Source organism: Pelodiscus sinensis, chromosome 5 (assembly GCF_049634645.1).
Source record: "Pelodiscus sinensis isolate JC-2024 chromosome 5, ASM4963464v1, whole genome shotgun sequence".
Classification (NCBI taxonomy): domain Eukaryota; kingdom Metazoa; phylum Chordata; order Testudines; family Trionychidae; genus Pelodiscus; species Pelodiscus sinensis.
The window spans coordinates 25665700-25691096 of NC_134715.1; the positions used below are offsets into that span (position 1 = coordinate 25665700).

General features: G+C 41.5%; 1 protein-coding gene across 2 annotated transcripts in view; it reads right to left on the minus strand.

Annotated features, from left to right (window-relative positions):
* Nucleotides 1–25171, minus strand: part of TACR3 (tachykinin receptor 3) — a 69621-nt gene extending 44450 nt beyond the window's left edge. For both annotated transcript variants that reach the window (XM_006133164.3, XM_075929681.1), the window contains exon 1: nucleotides 24552–25171. In XM_006133164.3, the coding sequence (XP_006133226.1) occupies nucleotides 24552–25012 (461 nt within the window). In that variant the 5' untranslated portion in view covers nucleotides 25013–25171. The remainder of the gene's footprint in view (nucleotides 1–24551) is intronic.
* Between the last annotated feature and the right edge of the window lie 226 nt (nucleotides 25172–25397).

Here is a 25397-nt window from a genome sequence, read left to right on the forward strand (position 1 = left end):
CCTAGGTATCAGTTTCATAGTCTTGATGATTCAGCTCCTATTAAAGTCTAAGGGAGTCATTCTTCTGATTTCATCAGAGTTGGATGAGGCCCCAGAATAACAAAACTGAAATGTCATGGTTTTCAGAGACTCTGGATTCCTTTTCCTTCAGGACTGATCTTATCTGCTGTGGTCAAAAGACAGCCAAATATTGTTTCCTTCAGATCTGCTCAGTTTCTCTGGTCAGGGTCCAGGACTTACTGAATAATACTTGCTTGTTAGTTTCCTAAATCAGGACAATCTGTCTGATTCCTGAGGAATAATTAATTACATTTATGAGACCCAAATAGTATTGATGAGAGATTTGAGTCAACGACTTCAACTGGAGCAAAATTGGAGACACCCTAGCTTTGTGCTAATGTTGCACTCTGTTGGCTGGTTACCGCTCACAAATAATATGAAATCTTTCTATAGATGAGTCAGTGTAAATTTTCCTTTCAGTCATGTGTTCAAGGGCCTGAGTAGTATGTTTGGAGCTATAGCACCAATAATTCAGTCCCAGCTCTGAAGATGTTATGTTCAGATAATAGGCTCTCAATAACTAAGCCTTATTTTGATTTATCTTGTGTGAAAAAGAAAAATCAATCTGCTTTTAAATGGCTAGTCATAAGTCTCCTTGCACATATTTTGAAAATTATGCAACAAATGAGCAAATCCTTTATTTCTTATATTGCAAAATGTCAAGGATCCAGGATATGTGTACTTCTAAACAAGCTAAATGCCATTCCACACCACAGAAGAAGCAGAATTCAGTCCAGTTAAGAATAATAGCTACTCCAGAGGGTGCGTGGGTGCGTGTGGAACACAGCTGAGCTGGATATAGGACTGTGAACTGTGCATCAATAAATAGAGAGCAATTTTCTTGCATTTAACATAATATTTGGACAATTGCAATAAAATTGATATTGTAGAAACAATGCCAATTTCCAAACTGAATTATACACATGCCCATCTGCAGGCACAGTCAGGAGCACTGGAACAATTTGAATAGTGATAGAGTTGAGTGCCATTGAACTATAAACCCTGTGTCTGATGGAAACCACTTTAAACTAAGGGATGCAGTAGCACCCAGCACCTAGTTCAGTTTCTATCGACACAGTTAGAAACCATTAAAAATTCGAAATGATTTGTCTAGCTTATTAAATATGCGGGGGGAAGAGAGAGGAGAGGGAGGAGAGAAGTTATCTGTTCCAACTTGAGCTGAATAGGTTAACCGAGATGCTGATAAAGGAAAGAATTAGAAGAAAATGATAGTTTGCATACAAGGGTTTCATCTGCAGCAGACACCACTATAGTATTTCAGTGTACACAGGCTCTGTTTCCCCAAAGCTGTGATTGGCTACCCAATAGTGTCTATGGTATTTACATTTGGATCTGACTGGTAATTAAGAAACTCAAGGAAAGAGGGGGAAGAATCCTACTTCTGGGTGGATCTAATTAAAAACTCTGCAGTAAAGAGTCCTTCATGTGCTGCCTGGGAATAGCAACACAAACTAGAAAACACAAACCTGGAGGTTCTATGACATTTTCTAAATGACCAAACTGACCTTTATATTTTGTCCACCTGAAAGAGACACATGCATCCCTCACCCTTCAAAACCCTTGTTCATGAGAGTAAGCCATACTTTGGCAATTAGCATAATTGGTTTTATGGGACTACTTACCCAGGTAAGGGTTTTCAAGACCAGACCCTTGGTTGTCAAACTAATGTCACTGCTTGGTTTTTATAGCCAAAATTATCAAAAGTATCTGATGATTTTGCTGACCCAATTTGAGACACTTTAAAATGGCCTTAAATATACTTCAAAATTTTCATATGAATGAGCTAGTATAAAAATGGTCACACTTTATGTTAAGTGATAATTTATAAAGGGTTAATGCATTCTTAAAACATCACTGAATCATCTAACTGAAAAATTATGTGAATTTAAAAGTGTTTCATGTGGTAAAAAGCTTGTTTAGTACCTGGTTAAATTCAACAGTCTACAACAATTGAACAAATATCTCTGAATTACCATGAACTTTTAAAATTACTTACAGATGCACTCTCAATATAAAGTGAGACCATAAAATATAAACAAAAAAAGGAGTCTCCCTCCATGCCAGTGGAAATTCCATGGCAATTCAAATTATTAAGAACATAAGAAGGGCCATACTGGGTCAGACCAAAGGTCAATCTAGCCCAGTATCCTGTCTGATGACAGTGGCCCATGCCAGATGCCCCAGAGGGAGTGAACAGAACAGAGAATCATCAAGCAATTCCTCTCCTGCCACACATTCCCAGCCTCTGACAGAGGCTAGGGATCCCATTCACACACATCTGGGCTAATAGTCATTGATGGACCTAACCTCTATGAATGTATCTAGTTTTTTTTTGAACCCTTTGAAAGTCCTGGTCTTTACAACCTCATCTGGCAAGGAGTTCCACAGGCCGATTGTGCACTGTGTGAAGAGAAACTTCCTTTTGTTTGTTTTAAACCTGCTACCTATTAAATTGCTAATGCATGTAAGTACAAAATTATCAAAAGTATGTCGTTGAACCTGATGTTCTAAAATAGAGTGAATATGTCAGGCAATACAAGCAGTACAAGCAGTCTGGCTTATAATAGGAGGAACACAAAGATTTGTGTGTTAAACAGCAACAAGAGGAAGCGTTAATCTGGATTTCCTATGCTTATTAAGCTCCTTGCTGCAACACAGCCTGATCCTCACTGGTAATTCTGGAGAACCAGGAACTCTATAAACACCCCTCATCTCCCTTTATTTATAATAAAATATTAAAATATATCATAACTTCATGTAGAGCACAACAGTTCTAAATAAACCACTCATTCTTTAAGCCTATTTACACTATTGTCTCCTCAACGACTATTAGCAATCGTGCATATTTAAATAGTCCCAAGGAGTATTCTGAAGATCAAGTTTTGGAGGAGGTTTGATCAGTCTTTCAGAGCGTGGTCTCACTTCTGCTGAGTTTGTACATGGTGTTCTATATGGAGGGGGCTCACTTCCTGACAAAATACTTGAGGACCCAGAGCCTCTCTTTGTTGTGTTGAAAAACATTGAAGATGAACTTGATTTTGCTGGAGAACAAATGTCGTAACAAATGTAGTTAATGGTATAGGTTGTTTAGCAAGAGGGATTTGCTAGGTGTCTACCATAACATCGAACTTTGAGAAGGCTTTGGCTTCTGATAACTGTGGGGAGCATGTGTCTCTCTCTGCACATGCTCTGGATTTTGCCATTGGGCAACCAATCCCTGCACACCAGTCAGCGGGTTCTTCTATGTGGGCAATAATCCCCATGACTTCCACTGTCTTTAATTCTTTTGTGACTTTCCCTAGCAAAGGCACAGGCATGTGCCGTGGGAGTGGGACTGAAAATGCAAAGGGGACTGCTGATGTCACCAGTTTTATTTTATATTTTCTTGACAGCTTTTGGAGCCCTGAATACATCTGCTGTGGAACTTGCTTTTTGCTATTAATACATTCTTGTTTTCTGCTAGGTGTAGTCTTTGCACTGCTGGTAATCCCTGTAGAGGAGTTGGCTAGCATCATATTACATTAAAAAAATCCTATAAAATACTTATAAAATTCTTGGATTTCGACTTTTAATACTCCCATCATCTAAAGAAGTGGGTTTTGCCCACAAAAGCTCATGATACTATCTACATGTTTTGTTAGTCTTCAAGGCTCTATTAGACTGTTAGTTGTTTTTTAAGTTCTTCTAGTTACAGACATAACTTCAGAGGGGTAGCCGAGTTAATTACATATTACTTATTGAAGAACTTTCTGTCCTTTATTCCAGTTTCCCATGGTACTGGCCATAAACATCCAATTTAATGTTACTAGCTAGTGACAGTAAGTGAGATTGTACTCTGACACCAATTAGTTCTTCTGGAGAAGGCTGACTGGGGTAATTGAAGTTAATTATCTAATTAGGTGAGGAGACTGGGTGTGCTAAAGAGCCAATTAGTCCATCAGTTTAAGACGGATAAGAAGGGCCCAGGAAGGCAGTGAGGGAAAGAAGAACTAGGTTTGCTGAGCCTAGTCTGGCTGAGACCTTGGGGAAGGGAGTACTCTGCTCCTCTCAGGTCCCTGGGAAAGGGCCGAAAACACAGGACATTGCATAGCATTGCTGTACAGGCTTCCTTTAACCTTTCTGTAGAAAGAGTGATTTCTCACTTCTGAATCCATCTAGTATAAGGACATAAACATAAAGATCCATGCTTTGAGCAGCGATTAGAGAACTCCCTAACCAGGAAGTTCTTGTGTTTAAGCTCATTCCTGCACCACATCTTGGTGGTAACTGTGGAAGACCAGGTACCCCGTCAGGGCACCCATAGAGTCCATTGAGCACATGGTCACTACAGGTGGTTAGCATGTTTGAAATATAGGTACTTCCCTTTTGGTAAAAAACCATGGAACCAAACTTTAGACACCAATCGGTTCAAACTGTGTCCCAAAGCAGAAGTGGATTTAATACAAAACATTTACCATAGAGCAGGGAGAGAAACACAACGTGAGGGGCGAGGTTACTTTACTCCTTCAGGAGGAGGCCTGGAAATGTTCAGATTTGAAAGCTTATTCTTTTCTTTCACCCAAAATATCACAAACACACGTGTATGTTCCAGAGGAAGTTTCTAGCTGGCAGTTTCTAGCTGGAAGATCCTTGAGAAGCACATGAAGCTAACTGAACTGGAAAAAAAGTTTTAGGAAGAAAAGCCACGACATTCTGCATGCTTGTTCCAAGAAGACAGAAATGGATCGGTGTAGACTGAAATATGTGGTAAAACCAAAATAAGCCTTGTAATTGTTACCATTGGGGATATTAGATATCGAGTAATAGAATAATCAAGTAACTACATGAATTCTTATCAATTACTTGACTATTCTATAGTCCCCAGGGGTGGGGCCAGCAGCCAGTGCGCTCTGGTCCCATTCCTGAAGAGCTCTCTGACACCCCGCACTGCTGCCTCCGTATGAGAGGCAGCAGCACGGGATGACCGTCCATGAAGGGAGCTATTTTGAAAACCAGCCTCCCACACACAGACAGGCTGCCTAATTCAGAGGCCGTAGCATGGGGTGTCAGCAGCCCCTGAGCTCCCTGTGGACAGAGGCTGCTCTGCCTCCCATGGAGCAGCCTTTGTCTGTGGTGATCCTGGGTTCCCCATGGACAGGGGCTGTGACCACAAAGCACCTCTGCCTGAGGTGGGCTCAAGCTCGCTGCAGCCAGAGGTAGGGTTGCCAGATGGTTTCAACAAAAAAAACTGATACACTTGACATTACATCACAATCTACATTACACCTTATTTAGAAAATACCAGACATCTATATTTTCTCATTTATATTTTCTCAATTTGTTTCCCTAACAGAAAGCTCAAATACTGGACCATCCGGTTCAAAATCGGATACCTGGCAATGCTAGCCAGAGGTTGCTCTGGGAGATGTAAAGCAGCTGCTGTCTGCAGGGAGCTCAGATGTCCTCTGGACAGGGGCTGCTTTGTGGCAGCCTCCCTTGCCCGCCTTCCCCGCTGCTTCTTATAGAGGCAGCACTGCAGTGCTGGGAGGAACTGGCTTTTAAGCCAGCTCCCCACAGCTAGGGTTGCCAGGTGTCCGGTATTGACCTGGACAGTCCGGTATTTTTGCCTCCTGTCCGGTAAAAAAATTCAGAAAATACCGGACACCTAAAATGTCTGGTATTTTCTGTTTTTTTTTCCCTGCCAGGAGGTGAAAATACCTGGCAACCCTACAACACATTCAGCAACCGGGCTTGGCCACTCCTGGACCCCCGCCAGAAGCCCCTGGATGCCCCTCCACTCCCCCGTTCACCTGGTTCCGCAGGGGCTTGTCTTGTGGCTGGAAGAGAAAAACAAAAATGGCTACTGGCAAAAAAGCCTCTTCTTAAAGGGGACATGCTAATTTTTAATTATTTAATTTTCTTTTGCTTAATAACTGCTGTCGGGTCCCTTTTTTTTCTTAACAACTTTGTTCTCACCCTTTTTTTTCTCAACAGAATTTTTTCCCCCGGTGGTTTTTTTGGGGGGGAGAAGGGTGTTCGGTTTTTTTGGTTAAACCATCTGGCAAGCCTACCCACAGCACTGGCTTCTGCTCCCCCCCTTGCAAGGTGGGGAAAATGTGAGTAGTTGACAAGATTAACCGATAAGCATAGGCTTATTGGTTAATTGTCTGGTCGATTACTCATTGATATCCCTCGTTACTATTACCATAAGTGAAATCAGTGAGAAAATGAACTTGGAGATGATTGAACTTCTTAGTTCAGCATTTGATTTGAACTTGTCAGAAGTTTCCTGCTTCAGATAGTAAAATTTTGCAGGGAGAACTATTGTAAACATTGTCTTCCAGTCTGGAAAGATTGCGGGGGCAACCTCTCTTTGTCCACTACCTGCGATAAAGTAGATAGTGGACAATATGTTAAACAGAAGAGAGAAAATAGTTTTGTTCAATTTAAAAAAATATATAGAATGTCATTTGTGCCCAAACTATTTAAGTATGAATGAATCTCTTTGCAGGCACATTGTAAGTTCACAAAGTTCACATAAAGTAAAATGCACAATCTGCCTCCTATGTCTTAGATTAGATGACCTGTGTACAGAAGCTTATTTCACTTGTTTGCAGAGACACAACACTGTTACCACCCCCCCCTCCGCATATCATGAGATTTTTATTTAAAAAAATGCATTTGGTGTCAGGGGTCAGCACCACCATGTCGCTTTGTAGACACTTGACCAGATTACTGTACTTAGTGATGGACATTGGAAGTGTGGGGCTACGTCATTCAGACTCTTGTGTCCATGTATGGGCACATTGCTGGTAGTTGGTGTTTATGTGGGATTTTGCCTTTTGATATTTAGACTCACGTTTTTGTTTTTCTTTGCAATTATTAGGCTAGACATTTATGTTTAAGTGAAACCTGAATTATTCATATGGTCACAAGATCAGGGCTATAAGAAAAACACCAAATATCATGAGACTCACAATAATTTGCTACACGGACAGGGAGAAGATGATTTTCATCTGAACCTTTGATCTAGTTGGCAAATCTGGAAATAAAACCTATAAAACCCCACACTGTTTTATACCATTGTCTGTCTTTGTCATGCAGTGACCCTGGGTATTATTAGGATTAACTCCATCTGTTAGTACAAAGCCATAGTGTTGTTTAGTTTAATCAATGTAGAGACTGAGGCAATTATATCTTTTTGTAAAATTGTCTTAAATTAGTTACCCAGAAACTGTATTCTGAAAAAAGCATGTTTGGAGATAGCATAGAGATAGAAATGTCACATTTAGAGGACACTTAAAAAATGTCTTTTTTCAAAATCCCAGGAGAGATAAATGCACAGTTTATCAACAAAAACAATTCTGATGACAATGTCCCAGCCCCACAACTTCTCTACATATAACATATTTGAACACAAGATATAATAGAAGTCACAGTATTGCTTCCATGTACTCATCTATGAATAAAATTAGGATGAAAGGTAACTAAAAGTTGATTCCTACCACTATGCATATTTATTGTGGCAGAAGATTTTTTTATAGCTATTCTTTCTACACATAAACTTGCACTGGCAGATGGGAGAAACAGCATATGATGTGTCGTTTAAAATAAACAGCTTGTTTTTACAATTTTTTGAACAGTGACATTTGCTATTTCCAAAACCTGAAGGGGCATCAATAAAAGAACCTAGGCTCCCAATGTAGTTTGTTTTCTGCTGTTTCAGACATACATTTTTAATTGTCTAAAGTGACAATAAGCAATGTTATTTTGACAGTGGGGCGGGGATAGGTTCCAGGGATATATCCTTATCCTCCAGAAAGAATGCTATAATAGGGCCAAATCCTATTTCCACATACCAGCTCTAAATAAGTGGCACAGAGCACTAATGCCAGGGTGGGCAGGAAACAATTCTACCTTCTCCACCTTGCAGGTAGGCTGTAGAGCACTGGAGCTTTTGTAATCTCCACTTTCACCCTACAATGGGGTCTTGGGCAATAGGTTTGTATAGTTGCTGACCTACTAGCCACATGTTGCTTTTTTCTCTTGCTGCTGCTCACACATCCCCTGCTTGCTATATAGAAGGTACTGTCCTGATGCACAGTAGTATCATCTCTGTGCAATCTCATGATGGTTCTGCCACTTTGAGAGCCACCTATCCCTGTGCAGAAAGAAGAACTCTGCCTCACCTGTTCCTCCTCATCTTTTTCAGCCCTCACCATCTTTTCCGCAGCCATCACCAATTTCTCAAGCTCCCCCTGGGTATGTCTACACTACAGCGTTATTTCAAAATTTCTTATTTTGAAATAGTTAATTCGAAATAAGTTATTTCACAATAATGCGTCTACATACAAAATGCATTTCGAAATAGCGCATCCACACTGAGTGGACGCTGAATCGCGTTTAAGGCCAGCCGGAACCAGGTCCGGCAGGGCGTCAGGTCAGGAGTTACTTTGTGTGGCGGCTGCCTGAAGCTATCTGAGGCCTGTGCTTAAAGGGACCCCCCTGGACATCCAGTTCTCAGCTTTCCCTGTTTGCTTGCCTACCTCGATAAGGGACAGCAAAGCATTTTGTCTCTGCGAGCTCTGATTGCTCTCATTCAGGATACCACACCTCTCTGGAGCTGGAGCTGCCCCTGGGCACTCTGGTGCTTCTCGTGGATGTGTTGCTGCGAGCCTGGCTGCACTTGCTGCAGGCTGCCATCTGGGAGGTCCATCAGGGGCTGTCAGTCTCCAGGAGGCTCTGCGGGAGAGCTTCCACCCTGAGGAGCACTAAGAGCTTGTGCTTCATTCCTCCCCCATGTCCTTCCACTTACCCCTCCCTAACCCCCCTTCCTGATGTCAAATAAAATACATGTATTTTCCTGAACACAAACTCTCTTTATTTAACAAAATGGGGGGTTGGGGAATGAAACTCTGGTGTGACTGGGGAAAGGAGGCGGAAGAGGAGAGAAGACAGGATGGGAGAGGGGAGGGGGAAACCTGGGAGGAGGGAGCTGGAAGAGGGAAGCAAAGGGAAGAAGGGGGTGGGGAAGCTCAGGGTTGGGGATCTCACCAGACCAGCTTGATTTTCATGCAAACCTCCTCCTGGGTTCTCATGTGGCCTTTGGTGGCCAGGCTGACAGCTATCCTGCTATAGACGGCCACGTCTTAAAGAAAGGATAATGCTGTTTCAAATTATGTGAACATTTCCATTGAGTCCCCAGCACCCTAGATGCCATCTGCAGCAACAGATGTTACAGTTGCAGCTTTGGGCAAGTGGGACTGTCCTAATATGGATTCTGAATTGTCCACACCCAGCCAAAGACTCTGGGCCTGAATTCTTCTCTGGAGTTTTGTGAGTGATGAATTTTTGACCATAATTTACTTTTCCACAGAAACTTATCACTGGCTCCTTTCATTGATTAATTTGCATGTTCTCTCCAGAAGTAGTTGCTTGAACAGTACAATAACCAGTTACAGACACGAGGCAGCCTGGTTTTTTGACCATGAAGATGTGTGTTAGTAATTTATAGCAGCCCTTGTTTAGAGTTATACTTGGGCCACATGTAAGATGCACTAATGAGCTCTCTAATACAAATTTTTAATCTACCAAATGTAACTCATGAATGGTATAAAGCATTTTACTGTAGGTCGATAACATATGAAATGTATGTGTTAAAACACATTGAAGGGGTATTTTTTCAATATTTCACCTAAAACCAGCAGGTGAAATCTTCAGCTGATGTACATGGACACAGGTCCAGTAATATCGATGGAGCTCTACCATTTATAGCTGTTAAAAAGCTGGCCCCATATTGTGAGGTTACTACCCAGTACCCATTGGAGTCAATGGGAGTTTTTCCACTAGTTTCAATGGGATTTGACTCAGGCTTGGCTTTTTGTCAAATTTAAAAATACAGTCTAAAGTAAAGTCAGCAGCTATCTCCCATCCTGAAGTCAGACAAAGTTAAAAATCCAATAATATTCAGGTTGTGGGCACCTCATGAAACATTCTATGGGCAGTTCTTCTTCCTGTGTGTGTGTGTGTGTGTGCATGTGTGTGTGTGTGCGTGCTGAGGGGGCTCTAGTTAATTTAACATGGCATGGAGAATAAGAGAGTTTCCAAAACAGCTGTTCGTAAGCCTGTTTTATATTGACACATCACTTAATAAACAGGCTGCTGCAGATTACCTAACCTGCCTGTGGCTTTGGTTTCTGGGTTGTATCTGTAAAGATTCTAGAAATGTCCACAGTCCTCCTGTCCCATAAAGGAGTGTTGGAATAAATCTGGCCAATCACCTCTTCAAACAAATCCACTGATTGATACTTTGTATATGCTATGGTGGAAGCAAAGAACACTGTCGTTGCTTCTCGAACAATCATTGCAGGGACGTTCAAAAAAAGTCTTTATAATGCAATAGTAGGTAAAATTGAAATTGGATTGAAAGTCTGACCTTTCAGGGACTGTGGCAGATAAAGTAGATTTCCTCTGAAATACTAAAAATGATCTTTCTCTTACCCATCGTTCCCTAAGCTGAGGGAAAATTGAAGCTAGTCATGAAAAAGTGTCAATTTTCCTCACAAAAAAGCTGCAGTTTTCCTTGTGGCTTTTGCTTTCATTCCAGGTTATTCTGACTGCAATATGCCTCAGAAATGTATTTACTTAGCCTTAAATATGAGTGTTCCTTGGATTAAAGAGATTTTTTTTGAAATAGGAACACCACCCAGCAGGGTGCTATTGAAAAAGTTCTTTAGAATTAGCCTTCCGAGCTCTGGTAGGACTGAGGAGAGCTCTTTTGTCTCCTGACCCTCCTGATCTCATTATGGTTTATATATTATTTGCATTTTATTAGGTATATATGGTAGAGATGGGCATAAAAGTATCACCTCGTAACCTTTGGAGGTAGTCAAGGTATGAACCTGGATGCAATAAAAATTTGCTACTTTGGCAAATTTCTTATATAACTAGTTTATTTCAGCAAAACATTTATAATCTGATTTTTTATTTCCCGACGCATCACATAAATGCAAATCTCACAAAATTGTGAATAGTTTTGTTGGAAGCAGAATACCAAAATTGTGTAATTTATGCCCCTGAGTGTAGAATAATTATGAAATTAAGTAATTAGGGTTATCTTAACTTTGGTTAAGTAAATGTAAATGTTGTGAAGAAAGGCCATGATTAGCAAATTGAAGCAAGGCCTTGAAAATAGTAAGTAATAAAGCCAGAAGAAATGAAGAAGGGAGGATGTCCGTTTCAAAAAATTACTAAGGAGATAAGAAGTTTCTAAAAAGAAGGCCTCTGACTGACAGGAATAATTGCAGATGATTTAAAATAAAACAGAGTATCTTAAAATGAGCCATCATATTTCTTCCCAGCCCCAGTGAACCCCTCAACACAGTATGGAAAAGCTGTTGGGCAGCAAGAAGGAGGGGAGGAAAGACCTTATGACGAAAGCAGGTTTTAAATCTTATCTAGATTAACATTAAGATTGGAAATAAGTGTGAACTGTCTCATTGATTTTTAGTTAAAATCAGTAATTGGCAATGACATCACTCGTTTGTTAAAGGGTACAAAAAACCTCTTAAAGGGTTGAATGTTAATACCCCTGACCACACTGAAATTGACCAAGATGGGTCTAAAAATGCCTGAGTTTACCCTGTTGGTAAGAATCTTTATCAAATGTTTATAAATCTGTTAGAGTATAGGCAATTGATTTTTATTTAGGCTTTTTAGGCATATTTAGTACCAAATAGATACTATTTGGCCTTTGGATTGAATAAAGTTATGTAAATATAAATATTCAATATACATATTAATAATTTTGAATAGTATTAATAATTCTAGGCAACTCAGGCCCCATTAAAGTTGATGGAATTTCTATCATCATTGGAAATTAGACCAGAACCTTCAGTATTAAGTCCACTTAAATCTTATATAAATTATGTAAAACTATGAAAAATGTGATAGCTATAGATGTTCATCAGAACCTCATTCCTGCAGGTTCAAGGTTAGAATGTACAAAAATTAGCCATATTTTTGTGGTTTTGGGAAAAAAATCAGCTTTCTTAAGTGGCCTGCAAAATATTATGGTATATATGAGAATATGTTTCCACTTCAGTCTAGGCTTATATAAAATAAATGATATTTTCTATTAATGCAACAGCTAATACATTAATAATAGTAAACCATTCTAGCTGTAAATTATATCTTCTTTCAAAAGCAAATGAAGACTTAGAGGACAAAAAACAACTTAATTATCTAACAACAAATTGGCTGAATTTTGTTGGTGAAGGCTAATGGAGTTTTTAATTTGATAGAGCTTCAGAAATTATGAGTGTTAAATTGTAAATGATAAGATCTAAAGGTAGAACTGAAGTTATTGAAACCAGGAGCTAAAAGTAGAACTATTAACAGGAAAATGACTCTGAGAGATAATAGCTAACACAGCTAGATATTCAGCTGTTGAAAATTGCTCCAGTTCCACTGGCTTCCATACAGTTTTTCCAGTGTAGACTAGTTAATGATTTGGTGCAGTGTATTCAGAGGATGAAGGACGAATGTGAAGAAGGAAAAATATGAGGAGCAGAGTGTAGAAGTCTTGGGAAAGAAAAGAAAGAGTCTTTTTATTCAAACTAGAGAAATGGGATCCAGTTCATGTGTGTCTTAGTTTCAGAAATGTCTGCTATATTTGTGTGCTCAAATTAATAGGCTATGTGTATATACAGATCTTACTGCAGCACAGTTATGCCACTGTTAGATCTCCCCAGTAGCTGCTCAATGTGGAATGGAGAACCACCCTCAATGAGTGGCAGTAGCTGTGTTGGCAGGAAAGCATCTCTTCCCAGTGTAGTGCTGACCCTATTGCTGCTTCTGCTGGTGTCAGTTAACGTTAGCCAAGGGTGTATTTTTTAAACCCCTGAACTACAAAAGTTTTGCCAACAAAAGTGCTAATGTGGACATAATGTAAGACAGTATTATGCCATGAACCCAATCACTGATGTAGATAGTCAGAAGTGCTGCAAATCAAGCCCTATGTGTCTCACACTTGGCACTAATCCAGGACAAAAACAGTCGAACTAGAGGACATGTCTGAAAAAGAAATCCTCAATTTCTCTATGCTTTACTGTCCCCCTCTGTGAAGAATGCTAACTGATCATGCTGGGAAGCCCGATCTGTAAACTATTAACATTTGCAAAGTGTCTAGCAATATTTGGATGGAATGACACTATGCAAGTAAATTTTTATTATGTGAATATTTTTATTGCGGTAATAAATGATATTCAGAGCAATATCTGGGTACTCAGATATTTGCTGAGAGTAGATGTCAAAGGCCACAGCTTTTTACTTACTCGCAGAAATAAGTCAAAGAGGCAGACATGACAGAAGGGGTAATTAATATGCATGTGTAATGGGATGAATGGGAAATGTATTTCATGGAATCATAGAACACTAAAAATGGAAGGGACCTTGAGAGGTTATCGAGTCCAATCCCCTGCCTTCGCAGCAGGACCCAGTACCATCTAGACCAGTGATTCCCAACCTTTTTCCCATGGAGGAACTCCTAAAATAATTTTTCATATCCCAAGGAACCCCTACCTATGAAAACATTTGCTTGGCCAGAAAAAGTTGACAGCGGGGAGCGCAATTCAATTACTGCTAAATTATTGTCAAGAAAATGTATTTGTAAAGAGCTGTTATATATGTGTGTGTGTGTGTGTGTGTGTGTGTGTGTGTGTGTGTGTGTGTGTGTGAACTTACATTGTAAGAAAAAAAAATGTATTTATTCCATGATTTCTCACGGAACCCCTGATAATGGTCTGCAGAACCCCAGGGTTCTGCGGAACCCTGGTTGGGAAACATTGATCTAGACCATCCCTGATAGATGTCTATCGAACCTGCTCTTAAATATCTCCAGAGATGGAGATTCCACAACCTCCGTGGGCAACTTATTCCAGTGTTTAACCACCCTGACACTTAAAAAGTTTTTCGTAATGTCCAACCTAAACCTCGCTTGCTGCAGTTTAAGCCCATTGCTTCTTGTCCTATCATCAGAGGCCAAGGAGAACAATTTTTCTCTCTCCTCCTTGTGACACCCTTTTAGATACCTGAAGACTGCTATCATGTCCCCTCTCAGTCTTCTCCTTTCCAAACTAAACAATCCCAGTTCTTTCAGTCTTCCTTCATAGGCCATGTTCTTTAGACCTTTAATCATTCTTCTTGTTCTTCTCTGGACCTTCTCCAATTTCTCCACATTTTTCTTGAAATGTGGTACCCAGTACTGGACACAATATTCCAACTGAGGCCTAATCAGCGCAGAGTAGAGCGGGAGAATGACTTCTCGTGTCTTGCTCACAGCACTCCTATTAATGCATCCCAGAATCATGTTTGCTTTTTATTTAAACAGCATCACAGTGTTAGCTCCTATTTAGTTTGTGGTCCACTAAGACCTCTTGATCTCTTTCTGCAGTACTCTTTCCTAGACAGTTGCTTCCAATTCTATATGTGTGAAACTGATTGTTCCTTCCTAAGTGGTGTACTTTGCATTTGTCTTTATTAAACTTCATTCTGTTTACCTCAGACCATTTCTCTAGTTTGTCCAGATCATTTTGAATTATGACCCTATTCTCCAGAGCAGTCGCAACCCCTCCCAGCTTGGTATCATCTGCAAACTTAATAAGTGTACTCTCTATGCCAATATCTAAATAGCTGAGGAAGATATTGAACAGAACCATTCCCAAGACAGACCCCTGTGGAACCCCACTTGTTATGCTCTTCCAGCAGGATTGTGAACCATTAATAACTACTATCTGAGAATGTTTATCCAGCTAGTTATGTACCCACCTTACAGTAGCCCCATCTAAACTGAGATTTCCAACAATCTCAAATAGAATTTGCATCCCAGATTAGTTAGCAAATTGACTTCCTTGGAGGGTAGAGGGGGAAACCCTTCACTGCAGACTTTGTTTTGGAGGTTTGGTATGTTTCAGATTATGTAACTATTTTGAGTAGATTCCATTTTGGATCTGAACTTTTTAAAGCAGATGAATGTAAAAAATAAATATAGCTAGTAAAACATGAAAATATATGTGTTTAATATCCTATGATGAGATTTAAGATAAAAAAAGGTAAATCATGAACTGAGTGCTCTGAATATTCTTATGTATGTTACATGTTGGGCTTGTGGAATGAATCCAATGTTAACAGTAAGGAAAATGAAGATAAGGAATTGAGAGCCCTTGAGAGACACCCCGCTCCCCCCACCCCCTGCCCTTTATGCATTATTGCTATCTGAGGAGAGCAAACCTCACCAAATGCAAAACATTCCTGAGATGAAGAATTCCAATTTCAGTAGATTAATTTATTGTGGTAGGAAGGCTGGTACCCCTTCAAGTCTTAACCCTGAGAAGATTTTATCATTTATTACTCTAGGATTAGTCCATTGATATCTAGCTATGATGCTCTTAGAGTCAATAACTTATTTCAGGATGTGTTGTATTAGCCCAGCAGGCCAGGATATGAAAATTAAGATATTAGTATTTTTTAGCAAGGATCCAAGGGTATGTCTATACTACAGCGCTAGTTCGAACTAACTAAGCTAATTCGAACTAACGCGTCTAGAACTAAAAACTAGTTCGAATTAGCGTTTTGCTAATTCGAACTAGCAAGTCCACATTGAGTGGACTCTGAACAGGGATTAAAGATGGCCGGAAGCAGTGCTGGCAGGGCATCAGAGGAGGACTTAGAGCGTGGAGATGCTGTCTCAGGCTAGCCGAGGGCTGCGCTTAAAGGGTCCTGACCCCCACCCTGGACAGACAGTTCTCAGGGGTGCCCCGCTTGAAAACCAGTCCTGGCTTGGAGTGCCCAGAGTACCCACACTGGGCACATCACAGCACTCGGCCATCAGCCTGGCTGCACTTGCCGCAGGCTGCCATCTGGGGAGAGGGGGCAATCGGGAGGCTGCAGGAGAGCTTCCACCCCCAGAAGCCCGCAGAGCCAGCCCAGTCCTCCCCATCGGGGGCTCGTACCCCATTCCTCCCTCACCTCCTTCCACTTACCCTTCCCTAGCCCCCCTTCTTATTGATGTACAAAATAAAGATAACGTTTCTTCCAACATTGACTCTGTCTTTATTGAACAAAACTGGGGGAGACTGGGAAAAGGAGGTGGGAGAGGGGAAGAGAAAGGCTGGGAGAGGGGAGGGCAACTAACATGATCAGGGGTTGGGAACAGGTCCCAGATGAAGAGAGGCTACAGAGACTGGGACTGTTCAGCTTAGAAAAGAGGAGACGGAGCGGGGACAGGATAGAGGTCTCTAAAAGCAGGGGTTGGGTGGAGAGGGTGCATTCAGAAAAGTTCTTCATGAGTTCCCATAAAGAAGGACTAGAGGACACCAAAGGAAAGGAATGGGTATCAGGCTTCAAACTCGTAAGAGAAAGTTGTTCTTCAGAAAGCAAATAGTTAACCTGCGGAACTCCTTGCTGCAGGAGGCTGTGAAGGCTACAACTAGAACAGAGTTTAAAGGGAAGTGAGATCAAGTCATGCAGGTTGGGTCCATGGAGTAGTCTTAGCCAGGGGGTAGGAGTGGTGTCCCCGCCCAAGGTTTGTGGAAGGCTGGAGAGGGATGGCACGAGACAAATGGCTTGGTCACTGTCTTCGGTCCATCCCCTCCAGGGTCCCTAGGGTTGGCCGCTGTCGGCAGACAGGCTACTGGGCTAGATGGACCTTTGGTCTGACCCAGGATGGCCATTGTAAGCTCAGGGCTCAGGGTCGGGGGTCTCAGTGGACCCCCTTGATTTTCATGCACACCTGCTCCTGCGTGGCCAGGCTGGCAGCTCTCCTGCCCTAGACGGCCACTTTCCTGTGCCTAGTGCGGAGATCGTGGACGAGGTCCACGATGTCCGCACTAGCCCAGGAAGTTGCCCGCCTCTTGCGGTCCCGGGCAAGCTCCCGGGAGCTGCCAGCCTGGTCCCGGGAAGAGGTGGTGGGCTGGGGGACATTGGGTGGGTGGCTCTGTGCCGTGCCAGGTGCAGGGTCTGCTGGCTGGGTGCTGGCAGGCTTGCACCTGGCACGGGCACCGTAGCCAGCCCGTGCCCCTTTAAGAGGTCCGGGGCCGGGAGGGGGGCATAGAGTTTCCCTGGTGTTGGCCAGAGTGGCCACCAGGGAAACCTGGGGAGGGCTAGCCTCCCACTAGTTTGAATTAAGGGGCTACACACCCCTTAATTCGAACTAGCTAGTTCGAACTAGGCTTAATCCTCGTAAAATGAGGTTTACCTAGTTCGAACTAAGCACTCCGCTAGTTCGATTCAAATTCGAACTAGCGGAGCGCTAGTGTAGCGGCTATGAATGTTAGTTCGAACTAACGTCCGTTAGTTCGAACTAACATTGTAGTGTAGACATACCCCAAATTATTGCACATAGAAAGAAACATTGAATTAAAATTCCTTATCAAACCAATCATGTATTCTGCCATGGATATTCCCAGCAAACAAAACCATGGAATATAGTGGTCTTTTGGGATTCATATTTCAAGGAGATCTATCTATCTATCTATCTAATCTGTGTTTTACCCCAGAGCCACCAGTTCCTTTGAGTGCACTGTTTAGGATTAAGGTTTTTCAGAAAGAAGACCTGTTGGGGTGCCTGTGTAGCATGAAAATTTGTCTCTCTCACCAACAGAAATGGGTCTGATAAAAAATATTACCTCACTCACCTTGCCTCCAAAATGAAGGTAAAAGCAGTTATGCCTAAATGAAGGCTGCAGGATGGGCCTGATTATGAAAGGGGAGTATGGATTTACTGGAAAAAAATAAGCTCCAGTTTCCAAGAGCAACATCAAGCATAGACTATGCACATGGAACAAAGAGCTTGAACACTGTGTAATTAGTTCATAAGCAAAGGCAGTGAAATACGGAACAATAAAGGAAAAAGAAAATACTGAGTACAATACAAAGAACACAAGACATGGGCACAGACCTGCACTTTTAAGAGTTTCTTTTGTTAAAATGAACAGAGTAGTTCAGTGGTAAAACACATTAGTCACTTTCTTTCTGTTTAAAACAGTAATTTTATATTGTAGAAAATGTATTGGATTAATTGTTTCCTCTTTGTTTAAGCAAATAGTGGTAATTAGGGCAGTGGGATTCCTATAGGTTTTGTTTTGCGAAGAGGTTCCTGGCATCTATCTGCAGTTTGGTTCTTGTCAGTTGGACATGAGTCACCCCTGCCAGGTCATTTGTAGCTCAGACAAAATACCCCTTCCTATCCTAGACTGAACCCTTGTGCCAGAAGCACCTCTTACTACTCTACAACATGCCCTGTAACTTTTTGTGAATGGCCTGAGCTAAACCTTTTGAAATCAGCAAAAAGTTTCCCACTGTTTCTTCGGATTAAGCCCTAAGACATTCTAAAGTCTAAAGAAATAGTTTATGGGGGTTGTTGAAGGGAGGGGTAGCAAAGCAGCATAATTCAGAGAGGGAGGCTCACTGCCTTTAAACTTTAGTAGTTACACTCTGTGGCTAGCTAGTTCCAGTTACAACTGCCTGCTTTCACATAAAACAGTATAGTTCTAGTATGAGTGGACATGTCCCCCACGCTAGCCCGGATAGAATTAAAAAAGGTCTGAGAAATCAATAAAGTTTTTCTGCCTAACCTGAGAGAAGGAGGGCTAGAGTTAATTGAGAATGAAGCCCTGCTGGAGAAAGGTTTAGGACATCATATAAAAAGAGGAAGCTGAAAAAGAGGGAAGTTTGCAGTGAATGGAGATTTCTAGTCCTGAGATGAGGGTGGTTTAGTGACAAGAAGGAAGTTTAGCGTGAGTGTAATCCCTGAATGCCCATCCTGGTATAAGCAGACTGGTAAGAAGCTAGGGAGGGTGAAGTATGGGAAACAGAGTAAGCTCTTGAGGCAAAAGGAGGTAGGGAGGCTTGCCAGAAAGGAGCTTAGGGAAACAAGGATGAGGATTGAGGATGTGAATTGCTGGTTATAGGTTGCCTGAGTTAGAATCCAGTGTAGTGGCTAGGCTGGCTTCCTCTGCAAGCCCCTGGTATAGTGACATTGAACACTTACGTGGAGATGATCTATAGACTGTTGTTCTGTTGGATTTGGAAACCCCAAAAGGGGTGGATTAAATCATGCTTTGGCCCAAGGGCTGAACTCTGGGGTCAGAGACTAATGCGGCAATGGAATAATTGTCAGCAGGAGATGCTACCTGGAGAAAGCGCTGCGCATGAACAATGGTGTGAGTGAAATACAAAGTAGATACAGTATTTGAAATTTCCAAACTAGGACATTCGGAATGAATGCCAAGATACCTACATTACATTGTGTGCATTTATTTCTCTGAAGGTCTTGTTTTGCTTGATCAGAAATATGAGTAAGTTGGGGGAAACCTATTATTGAAATAAGATTGGGTTGTTGAGATAAGATCAACTTTTAATTAAAATATGGATTTCACATTGATAGTCATCTAAGTGGAAGTTAATTATAAAACACTTATCCATGACTGATTGGAGTACTACATTTTATCAGGTTCAAAGTTTTTTTGGGGGGGGAGTATGTGTGTTTTTGGTTTTCTTTTACTATGAATCAATTATAAATGACAAAATGACAGTTCTATGGCAAATGAAGAGCCTGAAAATAGAAAACTCTTGTAATTTTTTTTTGCAAGATTCTGCTACCTTTACATTGCACAATTATTTATTTTTTTTACTCTGCAGCTGGCTGTACTGACAAACATTGCAACTTTTACCGAGTAAAGTACTAGCCCAAGAAAAAAGGGGGGGCAGAATTTTGCCCTTTTTATTTATTAAATCAGTTTCACTGTTTAAAATTCATAAAAGAGAACTGGTTCTTGGCATAGAAGAGAGAAAAAGAGAGAAAGACACCCTTCCCTTCTTTCCAATAACAGTGTCGCTCCACTGCTGAGTATAGTAACAAAATCTTGGGCATTATAGATTGACTTTCAAGAAATGAGTAATGCAGAATCCTAAATGTAACTTTCTCTCTCTCACTCCCCCAATGCTCTCTCTCTCAGCCTATGCTGAACTGCTTTGTTCCTGGAAAGCTACTCGAAACCCACGGAATGAGCTCTCTATCTGCTACAGCTTCCTCCAAGGACTACTACATATAAAAGCTAATAACAATGTAGCATTTCTTCAAGCAGAAAAAACGTCTTTGCTTCCTGTGAAAAAGGACTCTAAGTATGTGTAACGTTGTCTGGTGACTCTTTCCATAATAAAATGTTTATGAATGAACTATGAACCTTAGAAAGAATGAGAGAATTGTTATGGAAACATTGGCACTGCATTACTTGTAGAGATATTTTTAGGGTGTGTTAATAGTATAAATACCCATGAAAAGAAATAAATGGAAATGGAAATGCTACTTTTCATTGTGTACATGAAACACTCAAAACATTTTGTTCTGGGTGTCTTCAACTCCATGCTGACAATGCCTGAGGTGCTATGGTCCCAAACCTACCCATTTTCACCCTAGTATTGCCACAGTTAATTTCCAGGCCTAAGCACAGAGTAGTTCATATGGTAAGCCTGATTTTTCTAGATTGGAAATGGATATAGGGAATATAAGCTGTAAACTACCCAACAATCTCATCCTTTTTCCAGCATGTCCACATCACCATCTCCTTTATATTAAGGTCAATCTAGCTGGTGGAGAAAGGCAATGAATTGGACACAAAGTATGTGTCTACACTGTACCATAGGTCAAAATAAGATACACAATTAGAGCTATGCAAATTGCGTATCTTATTTCGATGTTATTTCAGAATAGCTTATTTCAAAATTTGACATCTACACAGCGCTTATGTCAAAATAAATTGTTATTCCAAAATGTCCCTTATTCCTCGTGGAATGAGGTTTATAGGTATATTGGAACAGTGAGCCTGTTATATTTTGAAATAGTGGACATGGTCAAAAGACACAGAATAGCTATTTCAGGATATTGGAGGTATCCCAAAATAGCTCTGCAGTGTAGACATAGCCAATGAGTAGAATTATTATGATCATTCATTGGGCCTGGTACCAAAGCATCCCCTTAGTGTTTTACCCTTGGAACCTCAGAATTTTTCCTAAAGAACCTGAAAGTGGGGAAATAGAAATGAAAATTGGTAGGGGGAATTTATCTACATTCTCCACTTCTGAACCCAGCATTCCTTGCTGCAATGATCTATCAGCTTCATAGAGGAGATCACCTTTGTCTGGGATGGCCTGTGTGGATTCTAGGCACTTCACACAGCACATAAAATTAATGAAGCATATCCCTCCAAGAACTTGACTTGTCATGCAGCAGAGAGTCCTAGAAGTACTGAAGGAAATCCACACCACTTGAGATTGTGATCAATGCCCTTTCTGATAGTTAACGACACGTGGGACAGTGAAGAATAACCAGCACTTGGTGAATACTAATAAACACAATCAATAAAAGTTAATTATAGATATGCATTTGCTTGAGTCTTGGAACCTTGAGTTTTAAAAGCTTCTAGTCATATGGGACATATATGTCTCTGCAAGAGAAGCTGTTTGTTTAATGCGAGGCCTTTGGTAGCATTTCACCCCCGTGTTTTAAATTTGATGCTGTGGGCATATGGTTCTTAAATATTATTTCTTAACATTATTTACTTGACATGTTAATTATATTGTATCTTAATTCAGTGCAGTTTCTTAAGTGCCCTAGCAGACTACACAGGAGTGATTTATAAATCAAATAGCAGTAAAGTAACCTTTGCATTTTTATAATGCCTTTCATGTGGGGAGAATTAAGCATATAACAGGCAGTAACAAACTATGACTTACAGCACCTCTGTGAGGTAAGTATGAGAAACAGGTCACTTTACCCATGCCCTAAATGCATATGTATCCGAGGTGGAATGTGCCACCTCTTTAATAGCACTTACACACCAGTTTAAGACAGAAAGTAAAGAGTGTAATATAGTCACTTGATAATGTTGGAGGTGTTTAGATTGGAGTTAAAATGGGACCAGGATACTAGAAGCAATATCATCACAAGAGCTTTAATGAAAGCAAGCAGGAATCCAATGCTGTTCTTTTCTCTAGGAAGTGACATCTTTGAGTTCAGTGTCCTCTGACTGACTTAGGTCCCTTGAGGTCCTTGAGGAGTTGGGCTTTGGATCCTCTTTGGGGTTCCCAACTACACTGTTTCATTATGAATCTACAGGAATGTGGTGTAGAAGCTGCTGAGGAAGGCTTAAAAAGGATAGACCATGTGCATTTGGATGCCTTGCCCAGATGCTTGTGTGTAAAAAGGCAGCAGTGGCTGCTGTTCTCCTGCTTGTGCCTCAGAAGGGGGGGATATTTGTCTTAAAAGACTTTTGATGAGCCCTGAAGGGAGCTGTATATTTGTTTATTCCCTTGCAGGAAAAAGACTCATTGCACAATTGATTGCAAACTCGTCCTCACCCTCCAGCAGTTTGTGTGTGTGTTTTTTCTCAGTGCAGCTGTCTGGGGTGGGAGAGAGACATTTTCTGGTGACAGTCCTTGTTCAAATCCCTGAGCCTAGTCATTTGTTCTCAGAAATAAGTCAGAGGGGAGAAATGGCACCGAATGAATTTCCAACACGTAGGTGCCTTTCAACCTGTTAAACCCAAGCCAAATGTTTCAGGTAAGTGTTAGGTCCAACAGGTGGAGCAGAGAGTGGTTTTTCACTCATTCCAGAAATATACCAATCTCTCTTCCTTAGGGACTTTGTAACACAGGACAGCTTCATCTTTGATTCCAGTCTCCTGGAATAATTAACAATATTCAGTGCAATGCAATATCTCAATTTTTTTCCTAAAAAAATGTGCACAAGGCATCAGGCTAGCTATAAACGAAATCTTAAGGCCAGAGCCTCAGTGATCACTAAAGACCTTTTGTAGCCTTGAGATATTAAATTAGCCCATATTGGGCAGCTGGGGAATCTACAGCTCTCATAAAGATGGCATAGATGGATTTATTTCATCTGCTCTCTCTTGCCTTCAGCTGAGGAGTGTGTGTTAGAGGTGAGGGTAAAGTGAGTTGATAGCAGGAGCAGAGCCAGAGCACTGCGTGCTCTTACAATATGGGACTGGTAGAAGGGCCCTATTTGGCCCAGGAGCAGAGGGAGGAGAAAGGTGACTTAGAACTACTCTTCCCTCTGCTCTGTCAGCTGTACTTGGCATGAGTTCATGCGGCTGAGAAGTCAGCCTTCAGACTTACAATGAAGTAGAACTCCCAAAGAAGTATTATGATCTGCTCTGTAGAAAGAAGGTTGCTGCTGTCTTTGCCTTCATTTATAAGTTTTAAGAGCTTCATATGACTGATCCCAGTTTCATATTTTCTAGCAAATTAAATGAGTGAACAGCTTATGAATTCTCTGGCATTAAAAGTTACAAATACACAGCAATGATAAAAAAAGCAGTAAAGAATCTTAGAAATAATTACATTATCTATCTTTTGCTGCAGATCTGCAACCATAAGCTGCCAGTTTTTCTGAATGTAAACTAAATTGCTTGGGCTCCTGGAGAAAGTGCCCTTTCAATATGGCATGTGTGGAAGTGATCAGGAAAAATGGCATGCTTCCAAAGTGAGAGACATAGACTGCTCTCAGATGCTTGCAAGATCAGTGAAGTGAAACTTTGATGTGAAAGATTCGATGGTCCCATCTCTCTCTTGTTGTCATAGGAACCGATGTATCAATCCTATCCTGTTAGCAGCAAGAACATCAGGCTGAAGCTTTGCCCCTGTTCTGTTTTCTTTCATACACTTCCTTGCTCTGATTATTGAGAAAGAAACCATATACTTGATTAAAAATATAATTTGTCCTGTAGCCACACCTATTGGCACACACAAATTACAATGTAAATAGCTTCGCTATCTATGATCAGGAGGGGCAAAGAAGAAAGAAGCTTTGTTTGGAGAGTTACTGCCAGCGGAGTTTGAGGTTGCTTTCCCCCTCTTCACGAGACTGAATCCTTCTCAGTAGCTGTCAGCTACTGAAATACAAAGAGGGAAATTTGAAAGTCTTCCTCTAATGACTCTCCAGCAGCAGCAGCAGGGTTTAGCACAAAGACATGGATTGTATGGATGGAGCATCTTCCAGGGTGAAGAGCAGCACTCACAACAGGAGTTGGTACCGCACAATTGATATTGACAGGCTGGGAGCAAAGACAGCTACTGAAGTCATCACACAGGAAAAGCATGTGAGAAAGCAAGACTAAAGGAGAAGAGGGAAAAGATGATGAAGAGAGAGAGAGATACACTGAGAGAGGTAAATGAGACAGACAGGGAAGAAGAATTAAAATGAGCATGAGGGAGGGATCCTGAAAACAAGTAGTGGAAAGTCAGTGCTGATCTGTCAGACAGAAGGGCTGCAGTGGGATATCCACAAAGCACACATTGGGTGCAGTGTTCATCACTCAATTCCCTCAACTATTAGGCTTTCTCACTCAGGGATTTTCCAATAGAGAGATTCTGCCTCCACCCCATCATCTCCCCGCTCCTCTCCCTTCACTCACCTGTCCACAGCAATTGCTGTCATGGAGTAGATGCTGGCGAAGACTGCAGTGATGGGAAAGAAGTTGTGGAAGCGGCAGTAAGCCTCCCCAAAGTACCATTCGTTGTGCAGGGCATAGATGAAGTTGATGAGGGTGTTGAAAGCAGCCATAGAGGCATCTGAGAAGGCCAGGTTCACAAGGAAATAGTTAGTCACTGTCCTCATACGCTTGTGAGCCAAGATGATCCAGATGACAATCAGGTTGCCAAAGACAGCCACGGCCACCACCCCACCATATGCCAGAGACCACAGGGCAATGCGCCAGGAGGGCTGCACAAATTGGTTGGAGAAGTTAGCCGCTGAGGATGCTATTGGGGAGGAGATGTTACCAGCCTGCCCCCAGTTGCCTCCTGATCCAGCAAAGCTCATGTTCCAGTCGCTGCTCTCATTCGCATGCCAGCTGGATGCAGGTAGAGCAGTCATCTTGAGTGTCCTGCCCTCGTCCCGGCAATGTTAAAGTCTCCCCCACTTCTTGCCCTCCCAAAAAAGAAAGTTGATCAGCAAAGCAGCCTAGAGGAAGAGAGAGAGGGATTGGAGCAGGCTCAAGCAATGCCACATGGGGTAGTGCTGCTTAAACCTTAAAGGATGTCACCCCAGCTGGACCTGGAGAGCTGCTGCTTGTCAGTAGTACACGCTGTCCCCTTCCCTCTCTGAAGCCAGCTCTTTCTCCGCTTTGCTAAAGGAGAAGGGGATCAGGAGCTGGGATGTCTTTTATAGGGTCGTGTGTTCCCCGGCGTCATCAAGGGAGCAGGGCGATGACACCTTTTTCTCTCTGTTCTCCCTCCTCCTCTCCCCAGCTTTCATTCAC